The sequence below is a fragment of the Bicyclus anynana genome, chromosome 5 (assembly GCF_947172395.1).
Source record: "Bicyclus anynana chromosome 5, ilBicAnyn1.1, whole genome shotgun sequence".
In the NCBI taxonomy this organism is placed as follows: Eukaryota; Metazoa; Arthropoda; class Insecta; order Lepidoptera; family Nymphalidae; genus Bicyclus; species Bicyclus anynana.
Genome location: NC_069087.1, coordinates 15,811,273 through 15,829,848, shown reverse-complemented (window position 1 = coordinate 15,829,848; position 18,576 = coordinate 15,811,273). Strand labels below are relative to the sequence as shown.

General features: G+C 34.0%; 2 protein-coding genes across 2 annotated transcripts in view; both read left to right on the top strand.

Annotated features, from left to right (window-relative positions):
• Positions 1–13,239, top strand: part of LOC112043613 (guanine nucleotide-binding protein subunit alpha homolog) — a 39,127-nt gene extending 25,888 nt beyond the window's left edge. The window contains exon 3 of the mRNA XM_024079112.2: positions 4,362–13,239. Coding sequence (XP_023934880.1) covers positions 4,362–4,719 — 358 coding nt within the window. The 3' untranslated portion in view covers positions 4,720–13,239. The remainder of the gene's footprint in view (positions 1–4,361) is intronic.
• Positions 1–18,576, top strand: part of LOC112043700 (peptidyl-prolyl cis-trans isomerase G) — a 244,743-nt gene that overhangs the window by 172,122 nt on the left and 54,045 nt on the right. The window lies entirely within an intron of this gene.

The window sequence follows — 18,576 nt, the reverse complement described above, 5'->3', positions numbered from 1 at the left end:
AGCAGTGGACGCCTACCATTAAATGTGGTCGGCAAAATATGTTAATCTCTATCAATCGTAAACTTATCTACTCCTTATTATTGTAAAAAGTCACATTCTTTGTTACACCAATATTTTCGCTCGCACGATAATAACAACATAATGAATCATATTTGTATTCACAATCAAAGCGATTATGAATTGCTAATTCACATCCGCAGTAGGCCGCTGGTCGTGCGAATACTATAATCATTTAGACCGGGCGTCGGTCATACTAATTACTTACTCATCTACTCATCTGGCTTAAAACGCCTCTGTTTGTCTTTATCTCTTCAGCCACTTTGTTCTATTTCTTGTGTGAATTGCATATACGCAATGATATTAAATACTGTTAGATGTGTTACTAGCGCATGAAAAATGAGGCGGTCAAAAGAGGAAATTTATACACAACTCATTGTTAGTTGTGGTCAACATCTACTTATTCTATCTATCTACATTCTATCATTCTATATATCTATAATTACTTCGGCTTACTGGAATTATTAGAAAATAATAGCGATTGTTTTTGAGATTATTTCCTTCGAAATAAGTAAAAAAATTAACCGCGCTTGTGGCTCGGCGATACTGAAATGTAAGGGGTTTTATTTTGTAACTTTGAAACCCTCCCATTCCATTACGTTACGGTCAAATCGTTAGATTTTCGAAATGAACACTCTTTATCTATCAACTAATCCAATTTATCCTTATCTGACATGCTGGATGATTATTTTTGAAGTTACTTTATATTTTTGGTTGCCTAAACGTACCCACCAGTATTAAGAGCTCATACTTGGTGGAGGTACTCAACAACGTGCAGGGTCTCTTATGTTTAACTGCCGCGCTCAAGTGACTGCAAAAAATCTCTTCGGCTCCCCTACTACTGTCAATCTGTTGATCGAATCTTACACGCAACTGGACTCATTAACAACAACAATACATATTCGGCACACTGTTGGGCACGAATCTTCTCTCAAACAGAAGGGGTTTGGACTTAGTCCACCACGCTGGATTGGTAAATTTCACACACGCAGAGAATTAAGAAAATTCTCAGATGTGCAGGTTTCCTTACGATGTTTTTCCTTCACCGTTTGAGAAGAAGTAGAATCCATCAAAATAAACACCATCAGCTTACCTTAATAGCTTACTTTACTTATTTTTAGTTTTATGGTGATGTCGTTAATATTTTTTATTGCAATCGCATTTAGAAATGACGTTCAGATACGGCGGATGATAAAAATTATAACCATCAAAGATTCTTCATAGACCTCAGCCGCGCAGTTAATTTAACGATATACTTTTAAATATAGTCCGCCGCTCTAGCCATGGTGCATTTTAATTCTCTTTCTACAATCGCTAACACTTCGAAATTCGAAGATGACTCAATTAAAATTTATTAAAAGATCAATCGAATGACATCGATTGATTGATCAGTTATTGACCTGACAATGCAGAAGTTTTTTACAATGTCTTAAAAATCATTTACTTAGTCGAGGTTACTACACAGTTGATGAATCCCTTAACGACAAAGATTCGTAGAGGCCTTCACTTTGGATACATTGGATCAGCTTTCACCTTCACACAGGAAGTAAAAGTAAAATAAATTTTAATGATTTTAACAATAGTACGATGTTTTTGAAGATCAAAAGTTAAATTTCTTGCCGGCTCTTCTCAGAACTTGCCCCCCGAACGGATGACTCTTTATAAATAGTCAACTTTGACGTTTCAAAAGTGCTTTTAAATTTAATGTATTTTGATTATGAGGTTTATAACGATACATTCCCATACGTTTTAATTTTTAATTTTCGTAGCGTAGCGTTAGCGATTGTAGAAAGAGAATCCATATGTAATATGGTTAGGGCGACAAGTATGCGGAATATGCGTAAATGTGGCGTGTATTACGAAAGTAGAGTTGTGTCAGTCATGGCTTATCCGCTACAAATCGAGTAATACTTGACGAGAGTACGAACGAAACTCGGCGTGTTGATGTTCTAATGATTTCTATAAAGATCGGGAATTTTTCATTCATACTGGTTTAGCACGCGCGTTGATTTGATTGGTTGGAAGTTGCAAAATATTTTAAAATACTAAAGAAAACATTCCTTCAACATCATCCTGTAGTCATCAGATACAAAAGTTATCGCTTTTGAAACGTTACGTTTTCTGTGTAATTCTGAAGGCAGAATCTTACACAAATTAATTATTTATATAGAATTCTTCTACGCGTCCTATCATGCTAAGCATTTTTTAGTTTACTGTATCCATTATTCGACATAATCGACACGATTCAATATTGCGTAGATTAGTTATTGCAGACGTGAATTCATATTGTACAAATTATAAGTTGATTTGGTTAATTTTTGCGAAAAAATCGACAAGCAGCAGTGCCACTCAAATCTGCCAAACAAACTCAACAAATAATACTCTGGTTTCCTTAGTCAAAATTAATTCGATAATGTTCAGGGCTTTGTCTTATATATTGTTCTCAAGCCATATGGTAGTAAAACTTAAGAATCCATTTAGACAAATTTATCGACAACTGCATCCAAATCGCATTTAGTTGTTTACGTTAAAGTAATGCGTCTTCTATTCCTAGGTGTAGTCTAATTTATGTTGACGTGAAATACTTGATATTTATCGTTCAAAAAATTATCTTACTGATCATTTGTTTGGAAGTTTTGAAATAAATGACCGGTAATGTTGCTAGAAACTTGTACACTTTAAAAGAGTTATCGATGGTTTTCGAATGTTAATAGAAAATTCACTAGATGATTAAAAGATCAGGTTTTATGTCTTAAAAACTACTTTAGAGGAATTGAAATATTAAATCTATTTATTTTGGCATTAAATAAGTTTCAATATTTAGTAACTGATTTGATTGAAAACGACGTTCATTTTTCATTTTAATCTATATGTGTCAAATTTCATCCAAATCAGTTCAATATTACATGAATGTTTGTTTGTTTTTATTTTTAATCTGACTTCATCTATGACTAGCCGACGCGCGGCGGTTTCACGCGTAGTTTCCATTCCTGTGAGAATACGGGGATGAAATATAGCCTATGACGCTCACAAATAACGTGGCTTACACAAGTGGTAAAAAAATTTCAATATAGGTCCAGTACATCCAGAGATTACCCCTTACAAAAAAACAAACTTTACTTCTTTATAATATTAATATAGATTAGTACAGATGATTAAGCCCTCATTCGCACGAGAGTTTTTTTAACGGACGTTAAGAAAGCTTTCAAATACAATAAATGCATTCCTAAGTATAGCGACACAGTACACGACAGCGTTTTTAAATCCTTTTTTTCGAGCAGTGTTGCATTTTCAATTTTGGGCGTTGGAAATAGACCTTCATTTAACTTCATGCTGTATTTAAACGCTTTTTTAACGTCCGTTTTAAAAACTTTCGTGCGAATGAGGGCTAAATGATATCTTCACTTCACTGCGAAGTTTCTTATAATGTTGGTATGTTAAGATATTTCAAAATTCTCGCAATGTCATGCTAAGGATAGTACATTATAACATTGCAAACGGTACGTTATATCGTTGAAACTATTACGACTCTGGATGTTCCAAAGAGTAATGGCAGTTGCATTCAAAATGTTTATTCCGCGAGAGTAACGCCAGACACTACAATTACTGTTTAAATATAGTTAGTGTTTCTAACTAGATATTATATTATAAAAGTATAGAGTAATATCTACCTAGAAGTAGTTATTTTACAGTTTATGCACTAAGCAAGTTGAGTTAAAGATTCTGCTGCATCCTCATTAGTAGTAGTACCTATAAAGAATTCTCAGAGGAAGATGGCAGAATAGCGTTTTATTTGAAAATGACTTAATGTGAATGACTTATAATGTTTTTTTTTATTCTATTAAGTTAATTTAACTCATGTTTCCGAAATATCTTAGTTGTCATTTTCAGTCCAGTTTGGAATCCCTCCAGAATCCTTCAACACTTTTAAGTAAAAAAATAATAGATCTTATGGCGTTTTAATAACAAACCGCTAGTTTTTTTAATTTAAAATAAAGTTAAATTGACTTTTTTAAAGCTATTAAAGTAATATTCTTGACATTCTTTGTTTCTTTTGAGTAACAAATATTTTTGAATATATTGTTTAATAATATTGATTATTTTGATTACATACGCAATTTTTCAGAATGAACCCAACACTAAAAATTCTACCGGCACCCCCATATTGTGTTATAAAAATCCCGTGTATCCTAACACGGGATTTTGTCTTTATTAAAATAAAACTTAACCAGTGAAAACTACCTAACAAACCGAATATGCTTTTTCAGTGATCACATACTGATGGATCAATTTATGTGTTCCAGGAAAACGAATCGTCTCGAGGAGGCGCTGAACATTTTCGACACGATCGTGAACAACGTCAACTTCAAGGGCATCTCCGTCATACTGTTCCTCAACAAGTCCGACTTGTTGGCGAAGAAGGTCGCCAGCAGTGAGACGGACATCCGCTGGTACTACCCCCAGTTCACAGGCGACCCCCACAACTTGAGGGACGTGCAAATGTACTTGCTCAACATGTTTGCCAATGTCCGGAGGGAACCAAAGACAACACTGTACCACCATTTCACCACAGCCATAGACACGCACAATATAGAGGTCGTGTTCAACTCGGTCAAGGACACGATTCTGAACCGCAATCTCGAATCTCTGATGCTACAGTGACATACGTCAGAATGGACTTGTAATGATTGTGATAACTTCTGGCAATATTGCATCGTTTCTACAGTCTGATCTGAGGCCTTAGCCGTGTGGTTCGTCGATTCTCATTCTACAAACGCTAACGCTTCGAAACTAACAAAGTGAAAACGCATACATTTTTTTTAATTTTTAAAGCGTTAGCGTTTGTAGAAAGAGATTCGACGTGCCATATGTCTACAGGCATTCTACTACGAGTAGGTGATTTTCGCTCTGTTGTAATTTCTGTCTGCATAATATGAAAGCACATTTTGAAAGACAAGGAAATGTGATTTTTTTGTTTATAGTCTTATCGTCGGCCTACTCTCTGTAGAGTTTTGTAACTGTAATGATCTGAGAGGTGGCGGATAATTTTGGAGTAGTGCTTGTTAATAGCTTGTAAAGTAAAGTATTCACTTTAGATTGGAATGTTTTGCGATTCTTATGTTATGTATATGCATAATAGATTCGTAAACTTTAGAGACGGTAGCTATTAGTAATTAGTTGAAGAAATGTTAGAGCATGAGATTTAAAAGAACTAGACATGACTATCTGTATTTAAGAGGATCCAAGTAAGTTAATTACTGGTTTTTTTAATTTGTTTCTTTCGAGTTATACCGATGTAACTTAATCTCAAAAATTTTTGATCAAAGCAAAACATTTTTAATAAACACCATATTAAAAACTATATTACCGTTACTAGATTTTTAAAATAAATGAGACAGGGGAACTATTAATGGAAGTATTACTTTCAAGTAATACTTCCATTAATAGTTTCTCAAGCACGGCGACAAAATTTTCCGCTTTCTCTTCTATTGAAAATGACTCGATGCGTTCACCAAGCGACTGTTCGGTGATCTATGTATAGTATTGTCTATTGTAATGATTTTGTATATCAGTTTATTTGTGACCAAAAATGTAGATTTTGCACTCGAAATAAATATAATTATCTGTAATAATATAATGATCACTTTTTGATGAATTTTGTGTATGGATTTCGGCGCTTTTTACTTGTGTTTATAAGATTTTTGAGCTTAATGTATGCACTTGACGTAGAAACAGTTTTGTATGGCGTCAGAACGCAGTGTCTTATAATAATTTATTATATTTTACGCTACATCACTTCTGTGGTGTTTTATGTTCCATACAATATTATACAGGAAGAAATTTTTTTTAGTGCGGATATTTTTATATTTTGTACATAAACAAAATTTAATGATCACGAATTTTTTCTTTTTTTTTTAACTCAAAAATAACAAAATTATCGTTAGCTAAAGTTATTTACTTTTGAACAGAATTTTAGGGTCACCCTATTGTGCGTTTATTTTATTTTCGTTTGATACCTAAAGGACGTCACCAGATCACTTTTAAGCTGAATATATCTTGTTTAGTAATAATATGTACATTATTTTGTTATTTTAGAGACATAAATTAAAAAAAAAATTACATAAAATGTATCGAACTGTTTGTAGATTTTTATTCTATTAATGATACAGAACCACGAAAAAAAATATCCGCACTAAAGACCGAATCACCCTGTATATGGCAAAATTATTGTTTGCCGAAACAAAAATTCTATAAAACAGAACAAAAAAGGATTCTATAACCAAAAAATGTATCTCACAGTACAGATATTTATTTTCATCTCACATCGAAAAATTGCAACGCGTCCTGCAACACTGTTTTTTTTGTATAACCCTAGTCTTTATATTGGAAATTTAATGACCTATTTGTATAATATAATAAATCTATTAAGGCGGTCTATACGTTCCTTGACAACTCTGCATTGGCATGACAACACATTATCTTGAGATACAGTGTTTAGTACTACAAAAAACTGGTATTTAAATAATTTTATTAAGACTCAAAAATACCCTAAAAAGGATGTTTTTAAGATATAGTGTTTTGTCATGACACGGCAGTATACTGGAATTTCAATATTTTTCAAGACTTAATAATACTGAAAAGTGCATTAATAATGTAGGTACATTATATCTCGAAAATATTAGTGATCTAAAACATGTGATTTCTCAAAATTTGTTGTTTTTTAGATTTTTTTAAACAACGTTTCTATGTAACCTATTGACAGACTACCAATAGAAGTTAAAGAAATCGGTCGTTAAATAATATTTACGATTATACAACATTCTCAATACATTTAACTGCCATCTTTATAGCTTTCTGTTTGATTGAAAAGTAAAATCGTGGGCTCTTAATAATTTGTGGTTGTATATTGCTGTATTTCGATAAGTCAGTTATGAGTTTATCAAGACATACCTGATGTAACTAGTAATTTTTCACTAACGATTTTTTGTGTCATCCCGCTGTTTTTACTATAGCTATGATAATTAGGTACATTTTACTCTGATGAGTTTATTGCAATTAGGAATGTAAAGAGTTGTAAGTAAAATCAATTGGATTCCCTTTAGGGATAGAAACTGTGATTGAATTTTGTAGGGCTGTAAACAGCAACGAAATTTTATACGAAACGCGTATATTTTTTTTGGCGCGTCTAATTACTGTTGACAACTTGATTTTTAAACTTCATTCACCCAGTTATTTCTTGTAAACAAAATAAGTAGTGCTTATGTTACCAGCAATATGTATAGTTTTGGTATTCTATACAATGCCTAGCTAGGTAATGTAGCAATGGCGGGGGCTCGAATCCTGTCCGGGGCATGCACCTCCAACTTTGTAGTTGGAGTAGCATGTGTCTCAAACGGTGAAGGAAAACATCGTGAGAAAACCTGCGTACCAGAGAATTTTCTTGATTGTATGCGTGTGTGAAGTCTGCCAATCCACATTGCGCCAGCGTGGTGGACTATTGGCCTAACCACTCTCATTCTGAGAGGAGACTCGAGCTCGGCAGTGAGAATACGGGTCGATAATGATGAACTGTCTTTACGGCTCTAGGTTCTAGCTTGCTTCACAACAGTTCACAACAACTAAAATTGATGAAATGTCATAGATTAATTAATATAACAAACATATTTTTAAGACTCAAGCTTTTAAATGTGGTTTTAACCCCTTTAAGGGGTTTTTTTCTATGAGTAGGGCAGACAATACGACAATACTGCGTGAAGTCGAAATTACACAAAAGTGAAGATTATACAATGGACTTATTGCACACTGCGTGAGTTAACTCTCTTTTCTTTTCTATTATACAATAACTAGATGTAATGGCCAAACATTAATTTCGTTGTCTAGGCATTGTATAGAATATCGGATTGTACAGAATGCTGATAACATATATTATTAGTACGAGTTATCCTTACATTTTTGCTACTTATTCATATCAGGCAGATACAAAATATATCCGAGCCATATCATATTTATTGTATGTGCTCTTCGTGTATTTAAATTCTTCTGTTTTTGATGGATAACAATATGAAATTAATTTGCTTTTACGGTTTTATTCCGTCCCTTGATTAAACTTTGAAACTTTCATCATATCTTATTTTTTTTTTCAAAATGAAAATCTCGCGACGTTTTTTAGAGTTGTCACAGAGTATACGAAGCTCGGAAGATACCGTCGATTTGTGGGCACAAAGAAAAATTGATTCATTGAATATTTCGGATCTGTGAAAGTGATCTTTTTATAGTTTTAATTAATTATATAAATAAAATTAGCGCATAATTGTATCGATCATAATAATTATACTCATTTTTTAGTTCGATTTTCGTAAGCTTTAGTATATTTATTTGTAGTTGGGTAGATGTTTATCGGAGTTTTTTTTTTTTACTTTTAGATTAAATCGTTTATTTATTCTGTGTAAATTTGTTTAGTTGTTTTATAAATGGTTTATTTGAGGCTACCTGTGTAAATACCTCTTTGTTTTTAGTATGTATTGTAAAGTTTTCCAAATTTTTGATTATGATTAAAGTAATCGGTTGGTTGATTGAGGAACCCTTGATAAAGATATTTCGTCTAAGTGGTCGTAGGATGATAGTGACATTAGTATGAAATTAGCACAATTAATAACAGTCCCTTGAAAATGTTGAAATATCAAAGTAAAATCGACCTAGTTTGCGATGTTTTAAAGTTAATCCTAAAACACTCCTATTGGAAATTATATTGGTACAGAATTTAATACTTTAAAACAAGGAATTTAAGGTGTAATTTACTTTGACCCAAAAAAAAACCTTACATACAAATGTTACTCTGGTCCTACAGGAAAGGATTTCCTTCGATTTTCTTGATTAGTATGAACTTGCAGTTCTTTCTTTAGTAGACTTAACACGCGTATTCAGGGATACTTTATGTTTTATTGTTTACTGCTTATACATTATTTTTGTATAGTTACAGTTCTTTTATTTTAAGAAGAACTTATAGATGTGCGTTTGTGTGTTTAAATTGAAAGTAGGAAAGCAGAAAGATGTTTATAAATCATCATTTATGTGAGTGGTTGCAAAGCAAAGGTATGTTAATAGACTGGTTTCTATATGGGTAACGCATTCTCCTATATCACAGAATAGATAATGATCCTGAATGAGTCTTTACAAGCCTCACGGTGTAGCCGATTAAACTCATAAACAATGAGAACTTTCCGCGCGCGTCTCCTTGACAACCTCATAATGTTGTTTTGTATTTCTAGGTTTAGTACTAACAACAATTACGTAAATTTATAATATACTAGATTGATAAAAACAATATTTACCTATAAAAATATACTCCTATCTTATTTCTTGAGTTTTTGTGAGCAGTATTTAAAACATACATCGTCATTTTTCTTGAATAATATTGGAAACCACTGATGCGATGCTTTGTGTCGTACTGACTCTAGAATGTATTAGTTCTTGAATTTGTATTTAGAATGGCATCAGTGTCGTGTTCTGTGCGCTCTATCTGCCTGCTATTCTTTAATCTGAACCTATATTACTCGAAATAGTTTATGAACGCGTTTCTGCTGTGTTGTTTCTTCAGTTTCACACACAAACGCCAGTACAACCAAACAACCAAAATCAAACCGTCTCTCGAGAATAGTTAGATCTATAGAAATTCAATGCTTCTGTTTTACTATGTTCGTTTCGGTTTTCTGCAAAATTTGCCCTGAGTACAATTAAATTTTGATGTTTATTTGATTTTTATTGAGTGATATGTTGCATTTAATGGTGCCATTACAAAATGGCGAATGTATGTGATGAGTTTAGAGCCTGCAAAGTTAAAATTAAATGATTGTATAAGAAATACAAAAATAAATTGTATAATTGAATTTTTTGTAAATCAGTTTCTGTTTTAAATATTTATTTAAAATATATAACTGCATATAATTTGCGCAGGTGTCGCATGTTATTAAATGTATTTAAACGGGCCCATATTTCCGATGGTCGCTTTAGAAATTAATAAATAAAATGTATTAAAAATTAAATAAATGTAAGTTAATAAAAATATAAAACGCAGGCATAAATTAAAGCAATACTTGAAGGAGATTAAATACAGAGTATTTAAATAAATAAAATGTTATTAACTATAATATATAATTGTCAATATAATTTATAATTATTTAAATTTGAACATTAAATGTTTAGTATAGCTTGACCAGTCAGTAAAAAAATTCGCTATGTTGCGGCAAAATAAAGTATAATTTTTTTTCTACTAAAGTTTGGCTAATAAAAGTAGAGACTTATATCGGGTAATTTAAAAAAATAAATCCCAAACTTATAGTGCAAATTTATTCATTTATGTATTTTACAAAGGAAATGTTATGAATGAAACTACACAATCTTTATTAACTGTCCAGCCACTTACAGGTAGGTATACAGCGGTCAAAAAAAAATTAAAATATAGGAATATTAATTTTTTTTATATAGGTACTAATGTTTTCAGACATATACGTTTTTTTTTATTTTGCCGGACGATTTTAGTCTACTTTCTAAGCCAAGCCGCTGTTTGTCAAGTGTGCCTCTAAACTGTGCACAGAATCATAGACATAAACTAATAGATGCATAATGCATTGATAGCATCTGACGCATTCTCTCAAAAAGAGACTTTTGCATGGACTCCATAAAGGAACGAGACAATGAGATTCGATATTTGGTGCCATGACGCGTGCCCGTTTTATTTGTCGTGATAACTTCTTATGAAAGGGTAAACCGCTTTGCAACGTAACGCGTTACGGCGACAACTCTGACTTCCTTTTTTCACGTATATCTATGGCAGCAGAATTTTAAAAATAAATTACTACTTGTTGTATGCAGCATTACCAGCTTAAAATATATTAGTGAAAGAATGGTTTAGTGTAGTGATGTGAAAATGACGTCAAAACCGAATAAGTTTTGAAACTTAACGGCACGCTAATCGGTTGTCTATTTATTTTCTGGCTACGTAGACTGCTTTATCGTACTTGTTTCGCCTAATCCAGGATTTTTATATTTCCGGTCAGACTATACTTTACACGAGTATGTTAGCGAAATAATATTATCATTGTTAAATTTTAAATTATTTTTTATCTGTACAAATAATCTCATTTATTAATGTAATTCTATTGAAGTGAGTTGTTTAAACTATTTTCTTTTGTTTGTATAATAACTCGTATTAAGTGCTCGATGTAGATCGATTAGTTTTATGCACTTTTTGTACCTATTTAGTGTAAGCTTAGGATCTGCCTTATATTTACAGCAGTAAGGGTGAGTTTCCAAAGAATTTTAGACTAAGCGGAATAGGGTGAAACGAATCTATATACTTATATACTATCTATAGTCTATACTTATGTATTAATATTATAAACTGGAAAAGTGTGTGTATTTAAACGCGTTTATCTCTGCTTATCTTTTGTTCTTGTTGATTCATGAAGAGTGATATAGGTTATTTAAGATTATGATATATAAATAGAAATATTTATACTATATTTTATAATATATTACAAATATTCACGGTATCTATCTCACACTTCAGTGCATTCTCATCCTAAAGAGTAAGTTGAGTATTAAGAAAGTACACTATGTACAGCAATGTCATATTGACGACATCGATCATTTCGATATAATATGGGTGAACCGAAATATGGATATCGCCGATATCTTTCTTTTGGTATCGATATTGTATCATGATACACGATATTGTATACTTACTAATATAACTTGATTCCACTATTTCTGTTGATGTTTCATTTCGCTCTGCTCTGCTTATCTGTGTTTCAGTGGAAACTCTCTCTAAGGCGTGTTTTGTACAATGTTATTTATAAAGGAACAAAGGTAGCGTGGTAACGTAACGGTAAAGGTTAGGTAACAAATGTAGTAAGTTCGGAAAATGGGTCTCAAATTAGCGACTAAGTCGAGGCAATGTGATAGGCTGAATGATGTTCAGACAGTGTGTCAAATATTCACTGTAGTGAATTGCGTATATTACCTATAGTATATTGTATATGTGTGGTATATAATATCGGTATCGCATAGTATATATATTGTATACTATACTATACAGATATATATCTTTTAGGCTTTTTCTCATACCACTTTGAGAAAGAGATTTACGAGTTGCTAATATATTATGGTTATGGATATCCGATAAAGTGAAGCTTAAAACTTATGAAACAAAAGATTTATCCACCAAAGATTTTGATGTTATTAATTTATTACTTTTCTTGGCGTATTTATTGTTTTTGTTTTTTCAGGTATAAAGTGATTAATTTGTTGTCAGTAATTTGTTTACAACTCGTGAATGAATTTTAAAATATGCAGTACCTACTATTTAAAAAAATGTTTTATTAAAAAAAAATCCATTAGTTTGGCATCCTGACCAAATACTGCAAATATTATTAACAAAATTCTTTGCTACAATGAATGTTTGACACAGTTCGCGTAGTATAGTTAACGCCGTGGGTGCCAATTCTTAAATTGCTCGAAAAAATCCAATAATAAAATATTTATTTGATGATGAAAAGTGTATGCAATTGTTTTTGATAGGAATAGTGTAGCATTCGAGGCTGAGTAAGCGGTTATTAAGTTTTCGTCCACTACACAGGACAAGGCATCGGTGATATTTCATTTTATTCATAAACATTGACCTCTTATAAGAAAAGGACGCACAATTATGTAGAAAACGTCACTTAAAAACTGGCCAATTTTGCTTTGGCAGTTTTAGAATTATTGGTAAAGAAAATTATACCTAAAGGCCTTTAAATATAGTCCAATAATCAATAAAATCCTAAATTCAGAGCAAATTCAACCTTAAGGATTGATTTTAAGGTTGAATTTGCAAATTCGACTACTTGAACTGAGTGCCAAGATGTTGTGTTTGGCACTAATTGATTGTGCATCCACTTTTTAATAGGAGATCGATGTTCATAAACTAAAACGAAACGTTTGACTGTTTACGGTGACGTTGTCCAGTGCAGTGGGCGAACACCTTTATAGTTAGTTGTATGTTACGAATTTTAAAGGTATGTTACGTCATTTTACACTCATGTTAATGTATGCTAGAGTGTTGACAATATCTTTTGTAATTCCTCTATATTTTGTATACAGCCCAATATTTATTGTACAGTGTAATAAAATACCATGCATGTACGTTCTTTCGTTTTATTTTATAGCTACTGGTTGACCGAGCATTGCTCAGTATTTTTTTTTTGGTACGGTTTCTAAAAATGAAACCTACGAATATATCGCTCCATAGTTGCTGTTCCCGAGATTTAGATTATATTTTACATGTATTTCTCTCATTCTGAGAGGGGACTCGAGCTCTGCAGTGAGCCGAACGTGGGTTGATAATGATGAAGGAAAAACATCGTGAGGAAACCTGCATACTTGAGAATTTTCTTAATTCTCTACGTGTGTGAAGTCTGCCAATCCGCATTGGGCCAGCGTGATGGACTAATGGCCTAACCCCTCATTCTGAGAGGAGATTCGTGCTTAATAATGTGACGAATATGGGTTTTTAATGATGATAACACAAGAATTCGGTTAATCAATATTATTAATTGATTATGAAACACGGCTAAAACTCACGTGATATAAGGTCGTAGTATGCCCGACTAGTTTCGAACCCATACGGGGTCCATAGCCATGAGCTGGTTCTTGCTCTTACGATGGTTTAAATTCTAATATATGGATATAAGAAAAATAATTTTCCATTAAGTAAACTAAGACTTACTAAGTACGTACCTATAGTGTCTACCCTAATTAAAAACCTAGTGCACAGACACCGACAAAAAATACAGAGCGAAATTGGTAAATGGTACCAGACGACTAGTCGAGGGATAGGTACAGTTGGTTCATCCACTGAGAAACAATATTTTATTTTTTTGTAAATAAATCATTTCTTAAAAATATTAAAAGCCAAATTGATTCTTAAAATCTTAAAAGGTACACTTATTATGTAAAGAAAAGCCAAAAAGACAGGAAAAAATATCTATTAGGTACATAAGAACTTCATTACAGGCATTTAGACCAGGGTTTCTCAAACTTTCGGCTCCACGAACACCTGTTAAAATTTCCAATTGACAGCGAACTCCTTACTAACTAATGAAAACCCCCCTAAAGAAAAAAATATTTGACTGTTGAAGAAAATGAGGTTTTTATTTTGAGAAATCCTGACTTAGACGTATAATGAGACCTGCTCATTATACGTCTAAGTCAGGATTTCTCAAAATAAAAACCTCATTTTCTTTAACAGTCAAATATTTTTTTTCTTCACGTAGAATTGTATTTATATCTATGTACCTATGTAGAAATGATATCTACTGGCCAAACGGCAGACACTACTTGAAATGACTAAACTAAAACCTACTCACACAAATAAAAGGTTCAAAGCCAGCCTCAATCAGATTTGAAGACAAAAAGAACTCTTTGTTTCCGAACGCGGACCGAGCGTGAATAGTTTTTTTCATCAAGATTGTAGTGAAGGAGCTCAGTACACAAAGGCTGTTATTTAGCGGGCGCGCAAAATTCCCGAGATAAGGGAATATGCTGAGCTCGTTCTTTGTCACGGTATCAAGGATGGGTGAAATTGAATCAAGACTGCCTGCGGCGGGATTGGTTGACGCCGTAACGAGGGTACTTCGTAAATATGTTATTGTGTCGGTGGGGCTTTGATTTTTTTGTGATTTAGGGACTCGCCACACCGATACTGTTGAATAGACAACTGATTTGATTCTCTTTTATCTGTAAGGTAGGTTAGAAATTCATCAAGCTATTAGCTATTGTAGTTTTAATCAAGGTTTACTCACAATGATCTTATCAAGAATGAAGTAGGTAGTAAGGTAGGTAGTATAACTACTCAGGATATGATAGGACCTTCATTTGCCTTGATATAGGAATCTGATTCAGCAAAGAAAAAAAAATCACGTAGAATTATATTTAATTGTTAGATGACTATTCGTTTCAGCTAGAGTTTTTTTTTTATTTAATGAAAAGTTAGCCCTTTAATGCAGTCTCAGATGGAAGCGGGCTAACTTGGAAGAGGTATAAATTTATTCTACCCATACATATGGCGGTTTCTACGCGGCATTCCACCGGAATGGTAAATCACTTGGCGGTACGTCTTTGCCGGTAGAATGGTACCTAGCCACGGCCGATGCCCATTATCAGCCCACCCCATTATCAGCTCAGCTAATTTAGAAAAAATACAAAATACTAAACTGACCAAGCACGAACCCAGAACTCTGTTGGGAACCTACCATAGTAACCAATGCTCTAGAGAGAAAAAAAGGTTTGATAGATTTTTTAGCTTGGCAAATTCGTTCGTAACACTCTCGATGGTCCGCGTGGGACGTGGGGCGTGTAGCGATGAATGAAAAACCCACGACTGATGCACCTCACTTCCCCTCACGCACGATTTCATACAGGCGCAGTCTTTCCCCCCGTGGCCCGCATATCATGGGAGTGTCATCAACGAACTTGCCTAGTTATAGTGAAGTTTTGCACACGTGGAAGTTTTTTTTTTTTTTTTTTACTCTGTACAAGTTAGCCCTTGACTACAATCTCACCTGATGGTAAGTGATGATGCAGTCTAAGATGGAAGCGGGCTAACTTGTTAGGAAGAGGATGAAAATTCACACCCCTTTCGGTTTCTACACGGCATCGTACCGGAACGCTAAATCGCTTGGCGGTATGTCTTTGCCGGTAGGGTGGTAACTAGCCACGGCCGAAGCCTCCCACCAGCCAGACCTGGACAAATTAAGAAAATCTCAATCTGCCCAGCCGGGGATCGAACCCAGGACCTCCGTTTTTGTAAATCCACCGCGCATACCACTGCGCCACGGAGGCCGTCAAAGTTTTTTATGACATAAATTGTAGATCGTGGCCTGCAAGGTGTTGCTCTGTTATTACTTAGGTAATCATTATCAATATCCTACTCATGAGTCGTAGTGTACCTATTTATAGTAGGAGGCCATCAGCAATGTCCCGACAAATATAAGTAGGTACTATAAAAACTACGCAATGACTTTCCCAATGAAGCTTCCAGTACCAATGATTCCTTCAGTCATATATTAAACGAAGAACCCTTTTGTCCATCGCCATTTTAGAACAACTTCATGCTCCTTTGAACAAATGTCAAAGTGTATGTGTGTACAAAAGAAAAAAAACCTTCTTTTAGTTACAAAGTATAAAAGAATGCAGAGCGGAAAATTCATCTTTCATATGAAGAGCAATCTAGCATGAAACGAAGTAACATCATAAGAAGTAGGCTGAAATAATGAGAGTACCGATTTGCCGCTCCACTGCACTTCGGACAAGGATTTTGTGTGAGACTATGGACAGTATAACTGTTATGGTCCTATCTACTGAAAATTTTGAAGCCTCTGAGATTTTTAAACCCCTCGGTAAAGGGTTCGTACTCAACACCGAGATGGGTTTTGATCCCTTCCCGCTAGACTATTGTAGTACCTACTCCTAATACAGTATTTCTGAATAATTAGAGGTAATTAGGTAAAAGATTATGGTAAAAATCTATATTAAGTGTTATATTAGCCTGACTCTGCACTCGAAGCCTATTCCGGAAGCCAGTATACAGATATATCTCAAGCGGTAATTTGTACAATACATCAGAAAATAGTACCACAAAGCCTCGTGAACTTCAGCTAGGATTCGGTGGGGGGGATGAGAGATTGTAGCCTCCCAAGCTCGAAGAAAAAAAAAATACATTCGCTCATTTCATCTCAACTAAAAATTTGTTAAGCTGTAACTAAGCCAATATCTCAACCGAAAAAAAAAATCAGCTGGTTATAACATAGTGTATTGTACGTCAGCTGGTGCTTCGAACTTGAAAAAGATAATTTTCAATTTCAGTGATTTCCTTTCAAATAAACTTTTATCTGGTGATAGCTTATGTGCAACGGTGGATAAATATTCAAGTCAGCTGTTTGTATCTTGGTGGAAAACCCGTCAGCTGATACTTTGAATGTTTATACGAAGGAGTTAGGCAGATTTTTTTTTCTCCCCACCGTATCGCAGCTGACGGTCATAAGGCATTATGATCCTCCGATGGGTCTCACCAGTTATTGATAATCCTCCGATGTGTCTCACCAGTTATCTTTAGAGACGAAATAATTAACCAAACTTTCATCTGGCTCCCGGACTATTAAAACCTTCTTGATCGAACAAGGCAGCTGTTCGAACACTGAGACACCTTTTATTACGTATTTAATGAGAGACCTTTGTAACATTTATTCAAGCAAAACGCAGGTTAGTAGGTTATACGTACAGTACGCGTTGTTTCTGTAACATGATAACTTCAGTGAATATCTACTCAATTAAGGCTAAAGAAAGTTTATTAAGTAGGTATTTATTTCTATTTCAGAAAAATACAGGTAAAGAAAGATACTATACGATACGCTCGTCGCTGTTTCTTGGAAAAAGAAACGCTACTCCAAGTGCCCAATTATTCTTAAGAACTTCTTACATATATCTAATTTTTGCGGTAAGTATTCGTTTTTCCGTCCAGTCATGTTTTAGCAGCTAGTAGGTAGGTAATTAGCTACGTACTTAGTGAGTAAAAACCCTGTACCACAGTAAGCCTGTACCAAACCGATTTCAATTATGTCAAGGATACCTAATGAATCAGTCAAAAAACTTAGAGTGCAAACTAAAAATAGTATTTTTAAACAAAATCGGCAAGACCATATTATTATTGGGTCTATGGGAAGACTTCTTGCGATCCAGAGTGGCGAATCTGTCGCATATTCCAAAACTATCTGGCTTTTTGCAATCGTCCTCGGATTCTCGTAATGATGTAATTTGTCTGACCTGACTCTTAAGTATAGCATAGAAGTTAGGACACATATCTACCTTTCTTTTTTTAACGTTTTATTTATTACTAGCTGACGACGCGCGGTTTCACTCGCGTGGTTCCCTTTCCCGTAGGAATAGGGGGATTATATATAGCCTATAGCCTTCCTCGATGAATGGGCTATCTAACACCGAAAGACTTTTTCAAATCGGATAAGTAGTTCCTGAGCTTAGCGCGTTCAATCAAATAAACAAACAAACTCTTCAGCTTTATAATATTAGTATAGATAGATTGTGTTTTTGTGTGCAATAAAGTATTTCTTCTTCTTCTTCGTCTTCTACCTTTCCTGACCGGAAAGCGCAGTGTTGGTCATCTCAACCAAGGAAATCAAGTGGATGCATGGAGCGGCTCGAGACCGTGGTCTTGGAAAGTCAGTCCTCCTTACAGGCAGCCTGTGTTCAGCAGTGGACGACCATCCGGTGATGATTAAAAATGATGATGGTAATACCAATCTACCTACTTATATACCTATACCTAGGTATTTACAATGACGTGTGGTCGTGTTAAAAATCACACATTAAAATTGTCTGATGCCGACAGTTATGTTCCGATATTTTGGCCATTAACCGCGGCGCATGATTTGTGAACCTTTTATCTGTTTCCAGTTTCCGCAGTTA